This window comes from Phalacrocorax aristotelis, chromosome 19, assembly GCF_949628215.1.
Source record: "Phalacrocorax aristotelis chromosome 19, bGulAri2.1, whole genome shotgun sequence".
In the NCBI taxonomy this organism is placed as follows: domain Eukaryota; kingdom Metazoa; phylum Chordata; class Aves; order Suliformes; family Phalacrocoracidae; genus Phalacrocorax; species Phalacrocorax aristotelis.
In genome coordinates this window covers 3,169,740-3,190,947 of record NC_134294.1, presented here as the reverse complement: position 1 = coordinate 3,190,947, position 21,208 = coordinate 3,169,740, and the positions used below count along the sequence as shown (strand labels likewise).

Sequence of the window (21,208 nt, the reverse complement as noted above, 5' to 3'; positions counted from 1 at the left end):
AACTACCACACCTAGGTAAAATTGTCATTAAAAATGTTAAGGAAGAAAAGGATAAGCCTACTTTAGTGTTGCATAGGAAATGTGCCACTACCAAGGGCAGAAAGGCACTGCTACTGCCAGAGAGGATCAAAACTTGCTGAGTGACGTATTTGACTTCCTAGATAGCCATGATGGAAGTGAAAGGAGAATCTAAATCAAATTCAGTAAAAGCAAAACCTGACACATCTTGATGACAGACATGAAAAAAACCCATAAGGCAAAACCCCCCAAAGTTCGAAACAACAACTAGCAACACACAGCATTCCACATCGTGAGACAAGTACAAAGGTTCCCAACAGTTATTCTCATCTCTTCTTTCCTGCTAAGATACATAGAGATGTTATAGATAAGACATACAAATGAACTACAGTCTGTATCTGTTTACAGTCCTTTCACCCTCAGCTCTGTATCTGAAATAGCTCCCTCTCCTTCTGGCCCATGTCACCTGGTTCGTTAGGACTGGCTGCCATTGTTCAGCTCCTAGCTGAACGGCAGCTAAGCAGCTCTTGAATTAGCTGCAGAAATGGTGGTACTCTAATACCAGAGCTTAGCATAGCAACCAGCCGGACTAAATAAATAAATAATGAGGCATGGTGTTCTAACAGATAATATAAATACACTTTCAGCAAATTGCTTGGGTCCAAAGGTCAGTCAACTTGTTTGCTCTGTTTCCAAGAACTTGTGTAAATCTTCACATGATGTTTAAACTCAAGCATATACAAACATCAAAGTTCAATGCTGACATATTTTACACCTCAAAGTTGTATGCCAGAATAGCTCTATGCCACACATAGAAAACTGTAGTGCATGTGTAAGGAAGTGACAAAACACTATTCCAAACTAATGCAAATTTTTCTTTAAATATCCTCTCAGTCTGTATGTTTCATCTTCTTTATTCTCTGTTTACTCCCATTCATCCTCTCTCACATGGAGAAGTATCGATGCAGCTAATTTCACTACTCCCCCCTTTCATTACCCATAAAGGAGGACGTGGAACTTTAAATCTCAAGCCTCGTTTCAGGTGTGTGTGGTTTTTGTATTCCTGATTGATTCACACATAAGGAGGCACCTGTACATATGAAAACACAAAGTTTCAAGGTAAACTACCAGTTCCTGAGCTAGAGAATGGCTGCACCAGCTACACTGGTATTTCTAGGCTGCTGTGCAGACAGACCAGTCTCTCAGCCTCTTTCCCTTTCCCTCTTCCCTAAAGGAAACGTGCAGTCTCACTGCCTCTACTCGTATTGTGCTTTACTTCCTTGCTAGGGTCTCATTCATCTTACCTTTGAACACGTCTGGGCTGGCAGAAAGCAAAATACAAGGGACTTCAGAAAGCACAAGGAACTGATTTCACAAATGGGAAACCATCAGGGTGAGACTGACCCCTCCTCCCCACTCTCCCGAGAGGATGCATTCGTTATTAGGACCGAGAGCCAGAGCCCTCCTGCACACACCATTTGCCCCTTTCGGGGCGAAGCCGCTCTGCTCCGGGGTGACACGTGCGGCAGCGGCCGCCTGGCCGTGCCCAGGGAGAGCTGAAGGTGTGCCCAGCCTGCGGGGCCGTCGGCCGCCCCCGCCCCGTCTGTACGCGGTGCCTCCAACCGGCGCTGCCAGGGCGCAGCCCCGCCAGCAGCAGCGCAAGTGCGCGCCAGCCTCACGCCCGGCAGCCGCCGAGCTCTCCTCTCCCCGCCGCAGGAAAGCCGGGCTGGAGCGAAAACCTCTCCTTTGTCAGCGGGGCAGAGTTCACGAGGGGGCCCCCTTCCCACCTTCGCGTTTCCTTAGATGAGGCGGGGAGAGACAGGATGCGGGGAAGGAGGAGCGGGCAACTTCTGAAATGTAAGTCATCGCAACGGCTCAGCACGCCAGGGTTTTGCAGAGTCAGCGCCCCTTCTCCCCTCTCCCCTTTAAAAAGCGATCCCGTCAAGCCCACCTAGAGGTGAAGGAAAGGGCTTTTAAGTCTCCGAGTCGGAGGCTCAGTCGGGCGGCAGGTGGGAGCTTCCGCCCCCGCTCCCCTTCACGCCGATGCTCACCTTTCTGGCTCCTCGCTTAGCGAACTCCCTGGCCAGATGGCGGCCGATGCCTCTGCCCCCTCCGGTGATGAGCACGCTCTCCCCGGACAGGTCTCGCAGCTTGGGCGGCAGCACCATGCACACGGCAGCTTTCACCACCAAATAAACCATCTGCACGGGGAAAAGCAGCAAAGCGCCCAGCCACTTCCAAATCATCCTCTTGTTCCAGACAGGTCAGGAAGGCAAAATTCTCTTCCAAGCCTTCACGAAACCAAGTTAGCAGAGAAAGAAAACCACTTCCCTTCATGCACCCCCAGATGGGTGACAAGTCTTCAACCCCCTTCCAAAACTTGGGGGCAAAAAGATTCTTGGACTGGAAAAATCCTTCTCTCCCCCTAAAAAAAGTGGGGTGGGAGTAAAGTAGTGCAGAAGACCAAGTCACTCCCCTGTTTCTTGATCGGTGTCCTCTGGGATTGTCACATGCAGGTAAAACGCTTTCCTTGCCTTTTAACTGGAAGACAGTTTTTTTTTTTTTTAAATTAAAAGAGAGACAGAAAAAAAAGTAAAATTAAAAGTAGCCATCCATCCCTCCACTTCAAAGACAGAAATAAAAATCCAGTATCCAAACGGAAGGTTTTTATACTTGGAGAAATAAAATAAAGCAGCCTATGTCTCCAAATTTCAGCCTGCAGTGCCTTCCAGGCAGCTCATTTCTATTCTTAGACTCAGGAAATTGCTTAAATAAGACAGAATTGCCAGGACCTTCTTTTTAAGAAAGGCTCTATTCACGGTAAGGTTGTTGTTTTTGTTTTAATATCTATAAATATCTATAGACGTTCTGTCCTGAGCCGGTTGCAAAGGTGGAGCTGATAAACGCCTCCCTGCCCCCTCTCCTGGGTTGTTTGGTTTTTGGGTTTTTTTTTTTTCACTTGGAGTATCTGTGATCACAGAGCCCGAATTACGCCGTGCACTATTTCAGCTCTCACTCATTTCTCCCTATTGCTCTCTCTGCCTGTCACAGCCGCGGCGCTGGGGAGTTTTTATACCCCATTAAGCCTGATTGACAGTTAAAGTGTTGGGGAGATTTCACTACTGTTTCTGTGAGTGGCTGGCTTTGCTCTCCCCTCCCCCAGAGCTATCTTGGAGCCACTGCACATAAACTCACACATGCACGCAGGCTGAGGCGTGCGCTCGTTGGGAGCTGCAGCCTGCAAGCCGGGGCTTGCTGCGTGCCTCGCTGGGCTTGCTGCGGGCCGCATGCCGCATGCCGCGCTGGGCTTGCTGCGGGCTTGCTGCGGGCCGCATGCCGCATGCCGCATGCCGCGCTGGGCTTGCTGCGGGCTTGCTGCGGGCCGCATGCCGCGCTGGGCTTGCTGCGGGCTTGCTGCGGGCCGCGCTGCGCTGGCAGCTGGAACTGACGGGCGCTGTAAGCCAGCCAGGCAGCCCCTGCCTCCTCCCGGACGTACCCGCACCCGGAGGGAGCTGGTGTGGTCTGACTTGAGCCCAGGAAAAAGCAGTTCCAGGAACAGACAGGGTTAAGGCTGAGTTCAAGGGAGCCATCTCTGCCTTGCAGAGCTCTGGCAGAGAACTGCTCGCCCAAGATAAGCTGGTGTGGACGGGAAAACTTCTTTCAGCCCTAGCTTGCCAGGCTGAATCCAGCCGAGGCTGACAATCATCAGAATCTTTTACTATTGGACTAATGTTTTCATGGACAATGTGACAGCTTGTGGATTTTCCAAGCTGTAAGATGCTTGCATTTGAAAACCGGTGATTTAGTAGCGGGGCAATAAAGAAGCAGGCTCTGAATGAAGGAGGGAGACTCACTTTCTCATAACAAAGGGTGGCTTGTTTTTTTTTCCTCCCCTTTTCCAAGACTTTTTTGCCCAGTTATGAGGGCACAGTTGCAACACAAGGTCTCCACAGCACTTTAAACTATGTTGTAACAGGAGAAAGGGCAAAGTATGTTGCGACTAGGTCCCCCAACTCGGTTGTCTGCGCTGGTAAGCATTAGGCAGGTAAGTTAGGTTTTCAGCTGTTCTGATTAAGCATTTCTGAGGAGGTTCTAAGTGCCTATGGGAACTGAGAGCTGTTCATGCACCGTCAGTAGTCGGGGCAGCCATCAGAAATAACCTAATGGGCAGCCTTTGAGGATGTCAGAAGATGCTCAGGGATGTCAGACCTCACAGTGCTCTCTTCACAGCTGAGCTGGAAAGAACGTCGCGTTTACGACTGTATATGTCATGAAGAACGTGCCAAAATGAGTCCAATCCCGCGTGTTAATTCAGGAGGCCTGGGTCTAGATCCGCTATCCTGGGAAGCCATCTAGTGGTTAACACTAGAATTACTGAAAAATGACAACTTTCAAAGACTCTCAAACTTCGTTACAACTGTACTTACTAAAGCACCACTACAGTGGGAGCGTATGAGCCTGAGCATCTACACAGAGGTAGCCGAGTTATACTGCACAACCAACAGCAGTGAGTTAGTATGCTGAATCCCTTTGAAAATAAATTAAATTTCATGCTTTGGAATCAAACGGAATTTTTTGAAAACAGGCGTTGTTCGAAGTGGCCATCTGGTAACAGAGCGTGCAGGGTTATTTGTTTGCAAAAGGAAGAGCAACCGAGTTTCTGGTCCCACCCACACTTAAAACCTATATCACACACATTTTTTTCACACAAAATGTGAACGATATCTAAGTCCCTGAATTTCAGCTCTCTTAAAAGTTCCACAAAAGTTTTCAGAAAAAAAGAAAATCAAATGTAAAGAGAAACTTGCAGAGTTCTTACCTTTAAACGCCAGGTTACCTCATATGGAATCAGCCATATGACTATCACTGCATCACCATGAAGTGCCACGGAGGGTTTTGGAGAGAAGGAGGTGAAGCACTCTAACCAGAACCGTTAAGTCTGTACATACTGTCAGAACCAGGTGGTGCTCCCTAACTTGCCTGCATCTGAAATAACCAGAGCTCAGAGAATTTCCATGGCCGCTTGGCAGCATTTAGCACCTCTGTGTTTTTACAGTAATACCTTTAGAAATGGAGCTCGGGGAGGCACCTGGCATTACAATTTTCCTCTCAGTCCAAAAACTCTGAAGGGGAGAGAGAAATTACACAGAGAGCCTAGTGTCTGGTTTAAACAAGAATGACTCAGTGTCTGGACTGGTAACAAATATAACAACCTTCTGGTACGGAAATAAGGAGCACTGTTAAAAATGCAAGGATATGAAGTTCATCAAAGTAAATTTGATTTTTTGATTCCCGAGTTCAGTCTCTTTATGCATAAATCACCCCGGACACATTTAAAACAGAAAAGTCAGCAATATTACACAGCTAACCGGTTCGTATTGAAACCAAAATGAATTATTAATTTAAAACATTTGCAGGTCTTTTGAAGCCAGTGGGAATGGAATAATCTTGTGAATATTGATTTCATGTATCTGTTTCCAGCTTGAATAATATTCTAAAATGTATTGAAAGTGGTTTCTTCTCATTCATTATAATTTCCGTTCATTGATTTATGTGCAAAGTTGCTACCAAATTCGGAGTGGGAGTAAGGGGACAGTTCTAGATATTTAAAATTTTCCTAATTTGCTCTTCAAATTTTATGAAAGTATGAACTATTTTTCTTTACTACTCTACTTTAGATTTACCTTGAAGCAGTGAAAAACAGTAGTTACGACCTTGTACAAATGTACAAAAGCAAGAAACAAAAGCAGACTTACGGTAAAGCTGAAGTTACTGCATCTTGCCTGTAATAAATATGGTGAAAAATATATGCAAGTTATTTTAACATTCACCTAATTCAACCAAAAGGTCAAATAGCTGTAAATTCTACATGTACTATATAGAACACTGAGAACAGCTGAGGTTTGTCCTGTTTAATTGCAGTTCCGCTCCAAAAAGAGACAAAAACGTAGCATTCTGAGTAGTAACCTTCACTCAGACGCCCTTAAGCAGTGCGCCGGAGCATTCAATGAGCAGGCCTGTTAATTCTGTAAAATTGCATCAGTTGCTAATGCTATCACTCAGTTGCAGAAGTGATTTTGCGTTTTGGATAGCTGCGCAGTACTGAACTATTTGTTTCCTATACAGACACTCGCAACAAAGTACAAATTGCAGCAAACCCCCCCAAACTTGGTTTGAGCCATTTGCATGGCACCTGCGACTACGTTTTATTCCGGTCTGCCACGAGAGTAAGAAGGCAGTCATGTAATACGTCTCAGCAGTAACTCATTCAGTTTTGGCTTCAGCTTCTCTGTTTAAATTTCTGGATTTGTACTTAACAGAAGTGTAAAGGAAGATGGCTTTAATACAGTTTTACAAATCTATTCTGAATTAATGGGTTTAAATTCGGATCATCCCTGAATGACCCATTCCTGGGACCACTGCTCAAAAGGTGCGTTTATGCGTTCTGCATATTCAACCACAACAGTGCCTAACTGTAAGAGTCCAGCTTAAAACTAAACCTGGTGTTCATATTTAGGCTAGCTAATGTAAAGGCCTGTAGTAACTGAAACCCAGCTCTTGGATTGTAGTTAGGGCATACTCTCAATGGGAGTCACAGAAACCTATTTTTTCTTACTTGCGCTGTCTTGAAGAAGTAAGTTGCAGTGAAAAAGCAACTCTTACCTCCAAAACAAGTTGATACACTCTCTATACACATCACTTGCATAACAAAGGTCCATTTTTGCAGAACAATGTTACACGGAGCTATGAAGAGGCTGACTGCTTGGATCTTGATGTTGCACCTATACACGTTGGCAGAACTCTAAATTTGTTCATGGAGCCTTTGCAGCCAAGTGCCTAGCAAACTTCGAAGTCTGTTTGTGCAAATGATGTTGCTAAAGTGCAAGAACTTTTGAAAGGAAAAGGAGCTGGAAATGAAAAAGCATGCTCAAGGCATGTCTGAAAGCCATTTGGGCTAACAATCCTGTGTTTTCAACTTAAAAAAACCCACCCAAACACATACGGTACATTGGTAAGCAGATGTGAAAAAACTGGGCACACAGAAGAGCATTGTTACACAATGGAAAGTCTGTGTTACTAGGGTGTCAAGTAATACCCGTTTTTTACATCAGTGCGGGGCTCCTGACCGTGGACAATCCAACACGATCACAGATTAAAACTAAACCTCCTTTAAAAAAGGAAAACCTTTTGCCAAGCTGATCTGGTTTTTGTTACATGAAGAACTGCTGTCAGATTTGGATATATCAAGAGCTAAATTTTTGTGCTTCTTGATTTCATTCTTCCCCTGAGCTCACATTTTCTTTTTGAAGGGTGTCCCAGAGGTTCTACGATTTCACACCGTCCTTCTACATGCTATTAAGTATCAAGAGTCTGATACTGTTGCCTTGTGAGTGAGTTTTGCCATCGACCAAGCTCAAAGGGACCAGGTTTCTGTCTAACTTCCAGCCTTGACAGAAAACTGTCTGTGTCCCACCTTGGGCGAAAAGCTACATTTGGATGTCTCACTGCTTTCCCAGGGTCTCCCAACAAATCAGTATCACGAATAAAGATATAAAAAAGGTCTTACTGAGTATTTCTAAATTCTAGATGACATCCCCTTCTAGATTCAGTATGTCCAGAAAAATTGTCTTTAAAGCAGAAGTACAGTGTTCTCAAAGCGCAGGTAGGTGCCTCTTAGAATTCAGACACAGGGCTGCAACATCAAGAATGTGGTATTTCTTTCAACTGCTCAAATCATTTTAGTACATGTTAGATTCTGCCATTTGTACTAATTGCCCTTCTTTTTTCTCACCTATCTTCAATTAGAAGCCAACTCTGTCTCACTCTGTTAGCCTGCTTCTTCATATTGGAAGAGGGAACAGTGAAAAAATACCACATGTAAAAGGAATGGAGTGGCTACATTTTGTTAAACTGACTGGCTCACCTTATGTTCTCTTTAGTACACGTGCCCCACTTTTATGCCAGTCAGTATTTACCATTCCTCCTGACTAATTCCTCAGTCCTGACAAAACTTCTAAGACACACGAGGAATGAGGGAGGCAGGAGAATTAGATCCATAAGGCCCTCGAAATAAGAGTAGCTTATTGTTTCAAGAGTCTGAACTGAAATCCTACTAAACCACAGGATACGGATTTTGACAAAACCAGAACAGTAGGCTAATGCCTGGAGTAAGTTTGTACTGGAAGCTTGTAAACTAGCTTAGGAAAAAATCTCTAGATGAAATGTTCCCGGAATCCTTTCTACCAATGTCTTTTTAAAAGAATTCATTACATGCAGGTATAATTTCTTTTCAGAGCTAGCGGTTCTCTAATACATACAGAGGTGAAATAGTCCAATTCCTCTAACTGTCATAAGCTTCTTCAAACCTGACAATTCTAGAAAAGACGCCAAAAAGAGGAAGAATATTAGGAGGAGAAAGCTGTTGTCAAACACACACTTTTTTTGGTGGAAGGCTAGGATGGATCAGCTTTAGGTGTATGAATTGATGTGGGGGAATAAGATCACATTATAAACTGACGATGGGAAAATAAGATCTCTGGAAAGATTCAGCTGAGCTAAGAGACGGCACAGAGGGATGCTGGGTTCTTCATTCAAACAGAACCCACAGCATTTCTGATGATGGTCTGAGCCAAGATTGGATTTTTAATAACTTATCTGGATATTTCTAGAGCTTTACCCACTGTTAGCAGAAAGCCATTTGCTCGTTCTTGCTGAACCACTGCCATTACCCCTCGGAATTGGTACCACTAATCTTTTTAAGTGAAGAGCAGTTCTGGAGGAGGACATTGGAGCAAATGATACATGGGGTGAACACCGGGCTTCCAAAGGCCAGCTGATCCTTTAACTCATTTACGGGGACTGCTGCCTTTTTAAAAGTTATTTTATCTTTCCTGATATACACAATGGCACAGGGTAGTGAGGTCAGCTGATTCTCTGGGGGAAGAAAGATCCATTATAACACTAGCATGCATAAATCCAGATGTTTCCTAGAAGATGACCTGTAAAATAATTAAGAGAGGCTTTTTCAGAACACTCATCCCTGCCCTCAAACTATGTCCAACACTATTTGATTAAAAAACAAAATCCCCTAAACCAACCAACCAACCCCAAAGTCCAAGAAACCCTCTTTATAGGACTCCTACCTTCCCTCCAATCTCTTGTTAGATGCTTCATTGCTGGTCTGAAAGTCTTGATATCATGGGGAAAAAACCATGTATATTGGCAGCTCCTAAGTGATTTGGCAGAAAGTAATTGGTATTTTGACATCCAGCTTTTATGAGGGGAAATCTGGATATTCCATGATCTCCTCAGATGATATCAGTGTGGTGTTTAAATCCACCACAAAAAGAATGGAAAATTAATAAAGAAGAAATGTCTGTGAATTTTCATTTGTCATGTTTAGAAGTATGTTTATATGGGGACATTTGGAACTTAAAACCTGTTAATCTGAGGATGGATTAGTAAAACTCATTAAACCCCAACCTAGATATTCCTTCTCAGAATATAAAAGAAGCCTTAATTTTTGTCTTAATATATGGTTGTGGTTTTTTTAAAATAACATTGAGGTTAGTGTACCCCCACAGGTCTGGATGGCGTAAGAAGTTGGGAGGGGTTCGGCTAAGCATCCTGCACCTCACAGTGATGGAAGAGATCAATTTTTCCCCAGCTTAGTCAAATAATTTGAGTCAGTATTGGAGAGATGCCTACTATGATCACAAGTTCCAGGCCTGCTAAGTTAAGCCGAGAGTTCCATGTTATAATGTACACTTACAAGGGGTTTCTTACCCTTAACACCTATTTATTTATTTAAATTTTAAACAACAAAATTCAATCAGTTGTACTTGCTGACTTCCACTGAGGTTAAGGATTAGACCTATTCTCTTAAGAACCCAGCCTGGTCACTCTTATCATCTGATACTTTAGCTCTTACGACTCATGTTTAGTCTCATTTCACACAGCTAAATATTTGTTTACCCCATTGACTAATTCACATTAAAGTTTCTTGCTCTTTTTGTAATGCATATTTTGCATAAATGGGATTTTTCTAAGCAGATATATTTCACCTGCTTCTTCTGTGGGTATAAGAAAAGATAGAAAGGACTCACCTTTTCTTAGTCAAGATCCCACTTTCTGAGGGAATACCACTACAGGTTTGTTAGCCAGATGCAGAATCCTATAGCTCATAAAAAAGAGTATTTCTCTTCTACAACCATGATAACAAGCTTTTCTAAGGGTTTTAAAACTGAATATCTGGGAGATTAGTGGGGATAAGGAAATATTTCAGAGTGTTCAGGGGATAAGCATAGGTTGTACTGATTTTGCCAAGCTGAGCTGATGTTTGTTCACTTTTTACTTTTACCCAAACAAGTTTTGTCCAGTCACACAGTGGAGAGAAATACACGGAGCTGCACCTGTTCACTCACTCCTTCACTGTCATCACCTCTGTTGGTACAAGCATTTGGCTAGCCATAGGGGCTAATCACAGCCGCAACTGCAACAAAGGATAATGTACAGTTGTCTCAGCAAAAAATAGCGAACTATGAAGTTGTGAAGACATCAAAATCCTTTCTTTAGAATGAATCAGAATAGAGGGTTAAGACCAAAGTTCTCCAAGTCAAGGGGAAATTTCCCTCTGATATCACTGGACCACTGGTGAGCCCAGAGACCCTTGCTGCACGCTCATGTAGGGAGCTTCCAAATAACTGATAGCTCTATTTGAATCTCCAAAAGCAAAATTCCTTTAGCTGTACTTCAGAATGTCTGTTCTAACTGTTCTGGCCAGCTGTCTGCCTCAGCAATACAGCAGGGAAAAAGCAATCAGCACTAAGCAGACAGCCTTAGAATCACACCTCAGACCTACTCCAAGAGCAGAACCATTACAGTTCCTGACCACGGAGACTGGAGTTCACAGTGCCTGTCTTCCAGGGGTTCTTAAGTAAAGGTAGTATCTTTTATTACACTAACTAGTACCCTTGCAAAAAGGCCCATAAAGCAGAATACAATTAAACCAGATAAAAAATAAAGTTCCTTTGCAATTTTGGAAGACACAAAATGACAATTCCTGGCTGTGAGTATTCCACATATTAACTTTGACCCTGCTAAATAAAGAGCTGGATGTTTGTATGCTTCTAGCATCTGGCAGCCTTAACTGGAGGAGGAGGGTGGAAGAATTTTGGTATGCAAATGAATTCTCTGTGGAGTCAGTCTGGAGGATATAAATACTGACAGCATCATATCAAACAGTTCTCTAATAAATTATTCCCACCAAAGAAAAATGGAATTCTTTTATGGTCTGGCTGTAATAGCAGGAATTCTAGCTGCTCTTCTATTCCTGGTTTTAAGTTCAACTTATCATAATTCCTTCAAAGCAGAGATTCCTCCTGATGTTGACCAGCCATCAAAGCTCCCCTTATACCATTGCATATATATTCTGATGGAAATTCTTGTGAGTTTATCATGCTCTGTGATATTGTGATTTTCAGGAAAGGAAAAACTTGAGTAGAACTATGAAGATATGCATCTAAATGTTGCAGCTGTGTAATGGGAACCACACAGTAACACAGATGTGAAGGTAAAGGCCAAAGTTTGATTTGGTATTCTATTACTGTGTATAAAAGCATCCAGTACGAGGTGAGTTCTTATAAATACGCATTCTTAGGCAGCCATTGTAACTTGATTGCCTTCTATGATGAAATGATTGATCCTCTTGATGCCAGGAGGGCTGTGGATATCATTTACATGAATAATAATAACCAAACCTTCTGTATCTCAATGCACTTTGATATATTTAACATAATTTCCCAAATTTTGAACTATCTGCAGTAATTTTCTTATCCGTGATTCTGTTCTTGTTTCTGCAGTGACTGAATTACTGTGTCTTAGTTAAGTATCATAGAATCATGCAGGTTGGAAGGCACCTCCAGAGGTCATCTAATCTAACCTCCTGGCCAAAGCAGGTTCTGCTAGACCTGTTTTCACTTTTTGTTTAAGTACCTGTAAGCCAGACTCACTGTGCTGTGTGCTTTGCCATCAGAGAAACAGTTTTTGTCCAAAAAGCTTTCAAAAAAGGACAGGAGTACATAAGGGCAGCCTATGCCCTGTCATGTCTGGCACACAACACGTCAAAAGAATGCCTGCAGGAAAATCTCCGAGTGGTTTCATTAATGTTTGTACAGAGTTCATCTCGAGTAAAGGTATTCCCTAATCCCCTGGTTATACATAGTGGACGTAGCAACTAAGGCCCACATCCTGAAAGGTGATTTGGGGCACTATAATCTACTGAAGACTTACGTGGTTTGCTTGAACTTACACAGCAGCATTCACCAACCCCAGTAACTGTTCCTGGTTCTCCAAGGACCTAGGCCCCAGTACCTTTCTGCAAGGTCTGGCACGAAGGAAGAGTCTGCTGTCCTTACGTATCTCACACTGCTTTTCATCTTAAGCTGTATATGAACTTAATATAAAAATAAGACTGAAATATAATAATATGACTGTATGTTATTAAGTTCTCTATGTTTCTGTGCTTGGTTGGATGAAAAAATTCTTTCAGATGATTCTTTTTACCTGCTTTTCCAGCTTCTAAGTGGCTGTTATGCAATAGTACATATTCTATCTTCATCAATAATGCATTGCAGAAATTTCAGCTTTCTTCTTCTGGACAGTTTTAAAGATGCATTTCTCCACTTGCTATGCACTGAATCCATTCAATACCTCATTTTCTTTTGAAAACCTTTAGCCATCTGCTGATACTTTTGGTGAATTTCTAGGTTTATGTTTATACTCACAGAAGCAGCCCTCAGAGTGAGGACTTCACAGGTTTCTTATAGAGTGCTTGATGCTTTGTGCATTGCGCATGTGCAGTGCACATACCCTGCTCATTCTGATGAATGCTACGCTTCTTGTGCCAGCGATGTGTCTGTACTGTATGTTGCAGTAAAGACCTCTTTTATTCTGCAGTACAGGACAGTCTTTTCCTCTTTTCTTCCAGCTTCCTTGCGATACGCCTTAGACAAGCTGCATCAACAGTTAAATGTGTACCTTCCACAGCACAGGTGTCATACATATGATGCTCCTGCTACATCTATCCAACTACTCTGTCATAAAGGATCAATGACAGTCCCACATGCAAGAGATGAGAGAGAGCCTCCTAGCTCCCATCCTAGCTTTTGTTTTAATCTATTTGTACAGATCTGCATTTAGACTAACTGTGCATATTGCACTGTGATATAAAGCTTTGGTGATAATTATTTTGGCTGGCAAGGCATAACGCTTCAAAGTGGCGGACAGGAAGACTGTCTAATGTAGTCTTAAAGTCCATCAAGTTCAAATGGAGTGTTTTTTGCTAGTTGGTATGTGATTTCATAGTTATTTTTAAAGTAAAAATCTGGTCCCCTTATGATCTTCCACATAAAAAGCCACAATTCAGGTATTCCAGCAAACGGTTTTTCAAAGCCCCTCTTTGTACGCTGACATCCTGATCTGGGTCATCTTCTTCTTGCAAATATACACATTTTAGAACCTGGCTTATATATGATACCTTTCACCTACGAACACTGATCACATCTGCCTAGGAATAGTCATCCCATTTAATTTTTGGATATATTGTTGCTATTGGTTATGAAGTATTTTGTAATTACTGATCAAGAAGTTTTTCAACAGAATACATACCAAATTCCCCATTCTCCTTCATGACAGTGTCTTCCCTGAATCTGAAGATGCCTCTGTGGTGTCAGAAGCTCCTAAGATAAGGAAAAGAAAGAGGATACTTTGATAGTAGGCTCTGATACCAAGTTTGTCATATATATTACTATCTGTCATCTGAAAGCTCTTTACAAACTCAGGGATGTTAGAAAGTACAGATGAGATTAAATAAACATGGTATGGCAATTCTGCCAACTTCAGCCATTCCAAGATCATAACTCTGACAAAAAGACTGACTTAAGAGTCATAACAGTTTTTGAAAATTGCTGTTTGGGGAAGGTTATATTGACACTGTGGTTTCTGCCACGATCGACTTATTTATATCCATGTCCCCCTTTGCCATGATACCTAAAAATGTGCGTGTTAAGATGTAAGGCAAGAACTGTATCTAGCATTTCCCCTGCCTGTTCCTTCCTGCTGGCAGCATTTCTGCTGCCTGCCCCTGCCTGCGGAGGTATTTCCCCTGCAGACCCCTGCCAGCCAGCTGCATTTCCCTGCCTGCCCCTGCCTGCCGACAGCATTTCACCTGCCAGACATCTTTCACTAGGTCAGGTTGCTGAAATCCCCATCCAACCTGACTTTGAACGCTCCCAATGACGGGCCATCCTTTTCTGGGCAACCTATTCTATTGTCTCACCATCCTCACCATAAAAAATGTCTTCCCTATATCCAATCTAATTCTGCCCTCTCCGTTTAAAGCCATTGCCCCATGTCTAGTAGTAATAATCATAATCATAATTCCTTATTTCCCTTACAGATCAACACTCTCCCTAAATGGATGAACTTCACAGTGTGTCCTGATGATCAAAAGCCTAGCTTATTTTTAACCTAGAGAAAATTTGGGTAGGTCACTGAATAGGCAAGGGGCCCACACTTAATCATGGCAATATGCCATAAAAAAATAAGGGACGATATTGCTTCAAGTATTCTAAGATATGAATTATATTAACAACATTTGTTCTTCAGGAAGTCATGAAGCAATAGGCTGGTACGTCAGAAAATCTGATTCAGTGGTTGTGTCTGTTGGGTGAGTGAGCTCCACCCAGTGTTACTCCCAGAATTAGATAGTTCCGCTGCTTTCCTCCCTCCGTCTCCCACAGCCCTGAGCAAGGCCCATCCTGAACCTACCTTCCTCTGAACGTAAGGAAAGAAGCTGAGCTCTAGTGCTGTCTACCCCTATGTTGTTGATATGTGTGAGCAAGCATGTGCCATCAAATGACAATGAGAAATACCTGATACAGGTTTATAAAGTTACAAAAGTAATATATATGCCAGCTGTTTTCAGGAGAACAAAGAGATTTGTTTGGTTTACATCGTTATCACCACAAAAATCACTGCCTCAGTTTGACAATAAAGAATTGTAAGCTGTTTTCCCAATTTCAGGTTTTAATATTTAGGGGGCTTTGGGGATGATTTTAAAGAGGAAATAAGAAGTCTAAAGTTTAATATTTATTTTAAAAACTGCATGGACCACTGCTTCCTTTTAAAGATGTTTTGCTTATGGAAAATAGCTGATGGTATGACGAAGCTTTAGTTTCCAAGAAATTATTCCATGAAAAAATTCATTACTAAAGAATTTTATTAAGATGGGAGGAATTGCTTTTGACAATGAATTGCATATTCCATAGCTCATCTGGGTAAGTCATATACTGAAATAAGATACTGATATCCATTTATTCCCTGGTTATTAGGATGTTTACTTTATGAATCCATTGAATTAATTTCACAGAGTAGTGGAAAACAAGAAAAGCAGACGCAGTGTTCCTCAGCAAACGGTGGAGGGTTAAGAGAGAATGCCTGCTCTGTTACCTTTGTAGGATTTATCTTTTCCTTATTAAACTTAATCTTCTCCAGAAAGCCCTAAGATCATGAATACAGAGAATAAAGAACCATGGCTGTTAAAAATGTAGTCTCAAAGTAGTCTTGTATGTCATCGGAATGAAATTACACCACCTGAACTTGACTGGGTATCTGACTGTTATGCTGCCTCGCTTTTCGTCACATGAAAGTAAGGCGTCAGTTAAGAAATAAACAAAGAGATTGTTACTTTAACATCACTCCTCTGTAATTCACTTGTTCCAATTAATAAAATAAATGAAAGAATCGTCTACAGGAAGCTATTTTGTCACCACAGTGCATTTATTGTATGGTGGTTTATAAAATAATAATTATTAAATTATTCTTTAAATTTGAATGTAATAATAATATACAATACTGTATTAATAGATAATAATACAATAATCACCGTCCCCAGTGTAAAAAGCTCAGGAGCCAGAACTGGGCTGGATCTTGTGGGTAAGCAGGACTGACTCACAGCTACACACGCACACAAGGTCAGTCCAAATGAGAGAACTGCAGACTGCCCTGCCGGCATGAGCTGTGACTGCCAGGCGGGAGCGCTCAGGCCGGGAACTGAGCAAGTGTGTGGCTTTGGGTCGTGTGGGTGATGGGCCTGCACTACCTCATGCTCTTAAATTATGCTAGAACAAACCTCAATGATTAATGGCCTCCGCATTTTGACAGCAATGGGAGGGGAAGCTTCTGGTTTGCTTCAGCGTGCAAAACTTCAAACTAAATAATTAATCCCGGGTTTGGTGAGTTTTGCAAATATATAATCCATGGGTGCATCTCAGATGACACATTCAAGCAATTTACAAATAGAGGTATTTGTAGTAATTGTTGTCTTTTGTACGTTTCAGGTATCATTTCTCTCTGGAGCGTCAGCACCCAGCCCAGACTTTGGGCTGCCTCACTGCTGCTGTACGCCTTCTGAAGCCTGCGGAAAGCTATGGGAATGCACAGTCCGTTTCGTTCCAAAGTACTTGAAAGAGGATTGCTCTATGAAGGAGGCTATCCTGGTGGTCCTCACGTTCCCCAGAGTGTGAATTTGAAATACAGGAAATGGATAAATCCAGATCTTATCCCAGAGATACTTAAAATGGACTACAAACCGCCATTGGCCACTTCAGTTTTACCTCTCGTCCGTGAAGAAACGAAAGAACTGCTTGAGACAAGGCTTCCCCCACTGTTGGCAGAAGATCTGTCGTTTGCCGCCTACCTGATACTTGTATAATTACCCGTGAGCATGATGTGCTCCGAGATGACAGGCTGTGGTACAAGAAGCGGTTAGAGGACGACAACGTAAAAGTGACCTGGTACCACGTGGAAGGCGGCTTCCACCGTCCACTGGGATTTTTTGGTTATGCTATTTTCTCTTTTCCATCATCAAGTAGAACAGCAAACCATACTGTAAACTTTATAAAAGGCTATTAAAATGTTTTCTTGAATACAGTGAACTGGTATGCAGACAGTGTGTATTTCAATTAACTATTTACTAGCTATTTGTACATTAGAATCGACGGAAAAAATAATAAGTGAATATTAGCATGGCCTGCTGAATTCTGATTTTCAATTGCTATTACTTGGGAACATGATGTATTTTTAATCTTTTTTTTTAACCCCATTAATTGATATGCTTGTTTTGCTGTGCTCTTCTTACACTGTAAAAATTTTTGTTCTCTTCTTATGCCAAAGAATAAAAACTCACCATAGCAAAAACCATTTCAAAGCATGCACTATATGAGTAGTCAGCAATGTGCGCCCACATCGCCACATACTACCCACAGAATCAGCCCGACAGCACAGACAAAATAACCCCCAGTGCCTCTGGAGATTGACAGTACTTTCAGTAATTCCGAGATTAGCAGCGATCATCGCCAGACTATCTGTTATACACAACCAGTAGCTTTGGCCTTGGTTGTAAAAAGGAGGGAGTGTACTTACAAATCTGATTTTAAAGGGAAACAGCTGACACAGATGGGAGGTACAGAAATGTCAGCTGTACGAGACACCTGTAAGTGTCCAAGACTGGCAACACAGATGCAGTGAGGGGGAAGCGCGCAACATAACTGAACATCCTCTAAACTACCTCCTCTAATGCCCCTTTCTGAGAAGCATTTGGTTGTACTCAGGGAAGAGAGGGACATAGCGTTTTTTGCCTTTTTGTAATCAGATAAACAACTTGTTTACTTGAAATCTCGGCAGAAAGTATGTAACCATCATGGAAGCTGCCAAAATAATTTCTGTGAATATCCAAAACACAAAGGGAAAAAAAATCTCAGCTCAGTTGTTACATTGCTTATTAGGACAGACCCACCTTTGCTAATCACAGATGCCAGGTAATTGCCATTGCGTGTCAAAACAGCTGGCCACGCAATGCCCAGGACTTGTAAAATATTTCATCATTGTTATGAAACCACCTTGCACTTGTAATATCTATGCACAAGTGTGGAAAGAGGTTAGTACATCTCTGCCAGCCAAACTGTGAGTAGGAAGAAAATGTTGGGTTAAATTCTTCACATTGTCACCACATTAATTAATTACGGTGACAAGTTAGCAGTTACAAATCTCTGGAGCAACAAGTTGTTACTTGTGAATTCTTGTTCTCCAGTCCCTCTCAGCAAAATGGAATTATGTTTCTTCATGCTTTTTTGGCACAATAGATATTTGACTTCATTTTTCCTGTTGTGGGTATACAGCACTTTACTCTTCAAGCAAAGAAATTCTTCCAGGAGTAAATAATACAGGAAAGTACCTGTGTTCCGCTGTTTGAGGATTACAGGATTTGCCTTGGTTATACAGCCTGATGCGAAACTGGGGATTCGTTCTGGTTTCCGATCTCAAGACGAAGGTTGGCTTACCAGCTTACATGTTGGTAGCTGAAGATAGACCAGCAGAGTCAGTATCTGCTGTAAAAGCTCTGCAAAAAGCTGGATAATATTTGAGCAATTAATCCATGGCTGTTTCGCCATGGCTGTGCCGTTACCTGTACATGAGCAAGCTGGCTTAAAGTTAGTTTGAGTATGCCTTCATGAACTTCACAGCCAAGCCTGTGAGAGTCATTAGGCTGATCTGTATTTAAGATCACTTTTATTCACGTATCGCTATTCTTTGCATCTTCTATACCAGGTTTGTTCTCGATGATTCTTTGCAAGTGCAGAGACGGTTGGAAGTGCCAGAACTAAGGATGTCCACACGATTCCACTTTGTATGTTTTAAGCTGGGAGATGATCACATACAAACACACGTTATTTTACACACACCTCATTCAGTGCAGCGTGTATTATACTCCTTGACAGTTCAGCTGTCCAGTACTTATTTTCCTTGCATTATTCAGTCTCTGGAGTCATGTCTCATTTACAGGCCAATGTCCAAACTCTACACTGATCTACTCCTGAGACTCTTCCATGGTCCTTTATCAGCAGGTCTCTATTTACTACGAATATTAATAAATCTATCTTTAGAATATGTCAGCAGAATTATTAGCTCTCTTGAACACAGGCATTTTAATCTGTTGAGGGTTATAACCACAGTAGTGCAGATGGAGAAGTAGAGCACAGCAAGTGCTGACACAATGTATTCCTTTTCTAGTTGTGACTGCCATATTTTCTGAAATTCATTAAGTCGCAAGATCTAATTGCCTCCATGGAACTCCCTGTCCTTTAATTTATTTTAATTAATTACAGTTAATTGCTCTGTGTCTTGCATTGCTAAGATAGAATGTTTGTTCAGTTCAAGACATTTTATAGTTTCCAAATTGCGGAATTAGTTTTCAAAATCATCATTCATTTCAAATACTTATTTTTTCTAGGGAGAGGTGCAACGTAATTTTTATTAGCCTCTTTACACAGACACTTCCTGCCAGCGTGCTCGTTTCACTGTCAGCACGTTCAACAAGCTACAGTCAAGTACTTAAAACACAATCAAGCACAAACTTGCAGTCTCAGAATTATGCACACCAGTGTCTTTCCACACAGAATTATGCATAAAGAGATCACAGAGCACATTTTGTGATCACAGATACACATTTTGTGTATACACACGTATGTGTAATCGCGCACACACAAGTTACTGCACAGAATAAGCCATGAACAGATCTTGTCAGTGCTTTGCGCACAAGCTTGCAGCGAACGGCCGAGTATGTTGGTGAGGATTTGACTGGGCTAGTTCAGTTTTCAAGTTCAGACCTCAAGCACCAGGTGGCTCTCACGCTCTGCAGAACTCCAAAGGAGCTTCCCGGGTCAAGGAGCCACCTCTTCTCTGCATCGTTTCCCAACATCCGAGCCTACGCAAGGGAGCACCTAGTTGCCACCTAATCAGCACTGTGATTTAGAGACAGGCAGAGAGTGCTTGGGAGTGCCTGAAGGCTACATTGCAACTGGCTCAGTCTCTGTCTCCCCTAGCATGTGCACCTACACAACAGAGGAAAAGCTTAAGGATGCCAGCACAGTATTGGCAAGAGTTCAGGCACATTTAGCTCTTCACTAGAAATTAATATGAAAAGGAGTTCCTGGGGTAGGACAAAATGAGATTTTGGCCTCAGGGACCAATTCCTCTGGTCTATCCTACAGGAGCAAGAGGCAAGGTTAAAAAATCAGAAACTGGAGAGAGTATACATTTGAAAGATTATTTAGGGAGTGGTTCTCCATCCTGGGACTCAAGCAAGCTTGCAAACCTGGGGTGACTGTAGAACCGTCAAAACTTCCAACTGACTGGAAAACTGTAAAGTTGAGTCTACGCTTATAAAACATGAAGTATTACTCTGTGTATCTGCAATGCCTAAAGGGAAAAACAGTTCATTACTTCAAGAACCAACTAGTTTGTTTCTTCTACAGCTGATTCCAGCACATCCAGTCTTTGTGTGGAGCCTTGGGGATCCGTGGGGGTGATGTCTGGCAGATGAACAATAGGTGGTAAGAACCTTGGTACAAAGGATCTGTCACCAATGTCAGAAGCTTTCTTAGATCCCCAGAGGGGCCAAATCTGATAAGAATACTTAGACCACACCTAACTCATTGGAACAACACAGTTTAGCACAAAGCTGAATTACTTTCACTGTTCAATGCTAAAGAAGGGAGCTGCAACCATGTTTTGTGTAACAGTAATTCCTAATGATCTTGTCTGAGCTATAAGAAAGCTGAACCCTGTACACCACCAAGCAATGTGCCTTTCACCAACACTCCTTATCAAGCTGGGTGACTGCATCAATTGCCCCGAGGAAGAACAAAGAAAAACCTGTAAACAACTGTCTGGCAAGGGAGGGAGAGGGAATGGGGACACCAAGAAATGGAAGTCCACAAAGAGTTGTTAGATAAAATGAAGAAAAGGTTTGGGCAGAGGGAGCAGAACATGAAATCGGCTTCTTCTCAGAGAATGTATCACCAGATTCGGAAATGAAGTTCCTTCCTGTTTGAACAAGTAATAAATAGTTTCTAAAGTCAGGAATCAAGTCTGAGGTCTTCTTTCCTATGCAGGTCATGGATTCTGCATTCTAAAGCTCTGAGGTTCTCTGCATTTAGTTTCATTTTAATATACCTCTCAAGGTCAGTTCATCCCTGGTACTCTTTTTTTTTCCTTATGGAAAAATTTTACACACTCGTTTTACCCATACTGCTATTTTTCAGAGAGAGAATCTTTTGCCTTCACAGTT

The 21,208-nt window shown here is 42.1% G+C and overlaps 1 protein-coding gene and 1 long non-coding RNA gene across 5 annotated transcripts in view; one reads left to right on the top strand and one right to left on the bottom strand.

Annotated features, from left to right (window-relative positions):
• The window catches only part of DHRS3 (dehydrogenase/reductase 3), a 33,645-nt gene extending 29,530 nt beyond the window's left edge, over positions 1–4,115 (bottom strand). The window contains exon 1 of one of the 4 annotated variants that reach the window (XM_075113674.1): positions 2,070–4,115. In XM_075113674.1, the coding sequence (XP_074969775.1) occupies positions 2,070–2,264 (195 nt within the window). In that variant the 5' untranslated portion in view covers positions 2,265–4,115. Of the gene's footprint in view, positions 1–484; positions 557–1,322; positions 1,575–2,069 lie in introns of those variants that run through there. The other 3 variants (XM_075113676.1, XM_075113679.1, XM_075113677.1) reach the window with 3 other exon arrangements.
• Positions 1,789–17,280, top strand: LOC142066358 (uncharacterized). Its single transcript, XR_012663688.1, has 3 exons — positions 1,789–1,875; positions 11,502–11,590; positions 16,419–17,280. It is a non-coding gene; the product is annotated as an uncharacterized LOC142066358 (long non-coding RNA).
• The last annotated feature ends 3,928 nt before the right edge of the window (positions 17,281–21,208 follow it).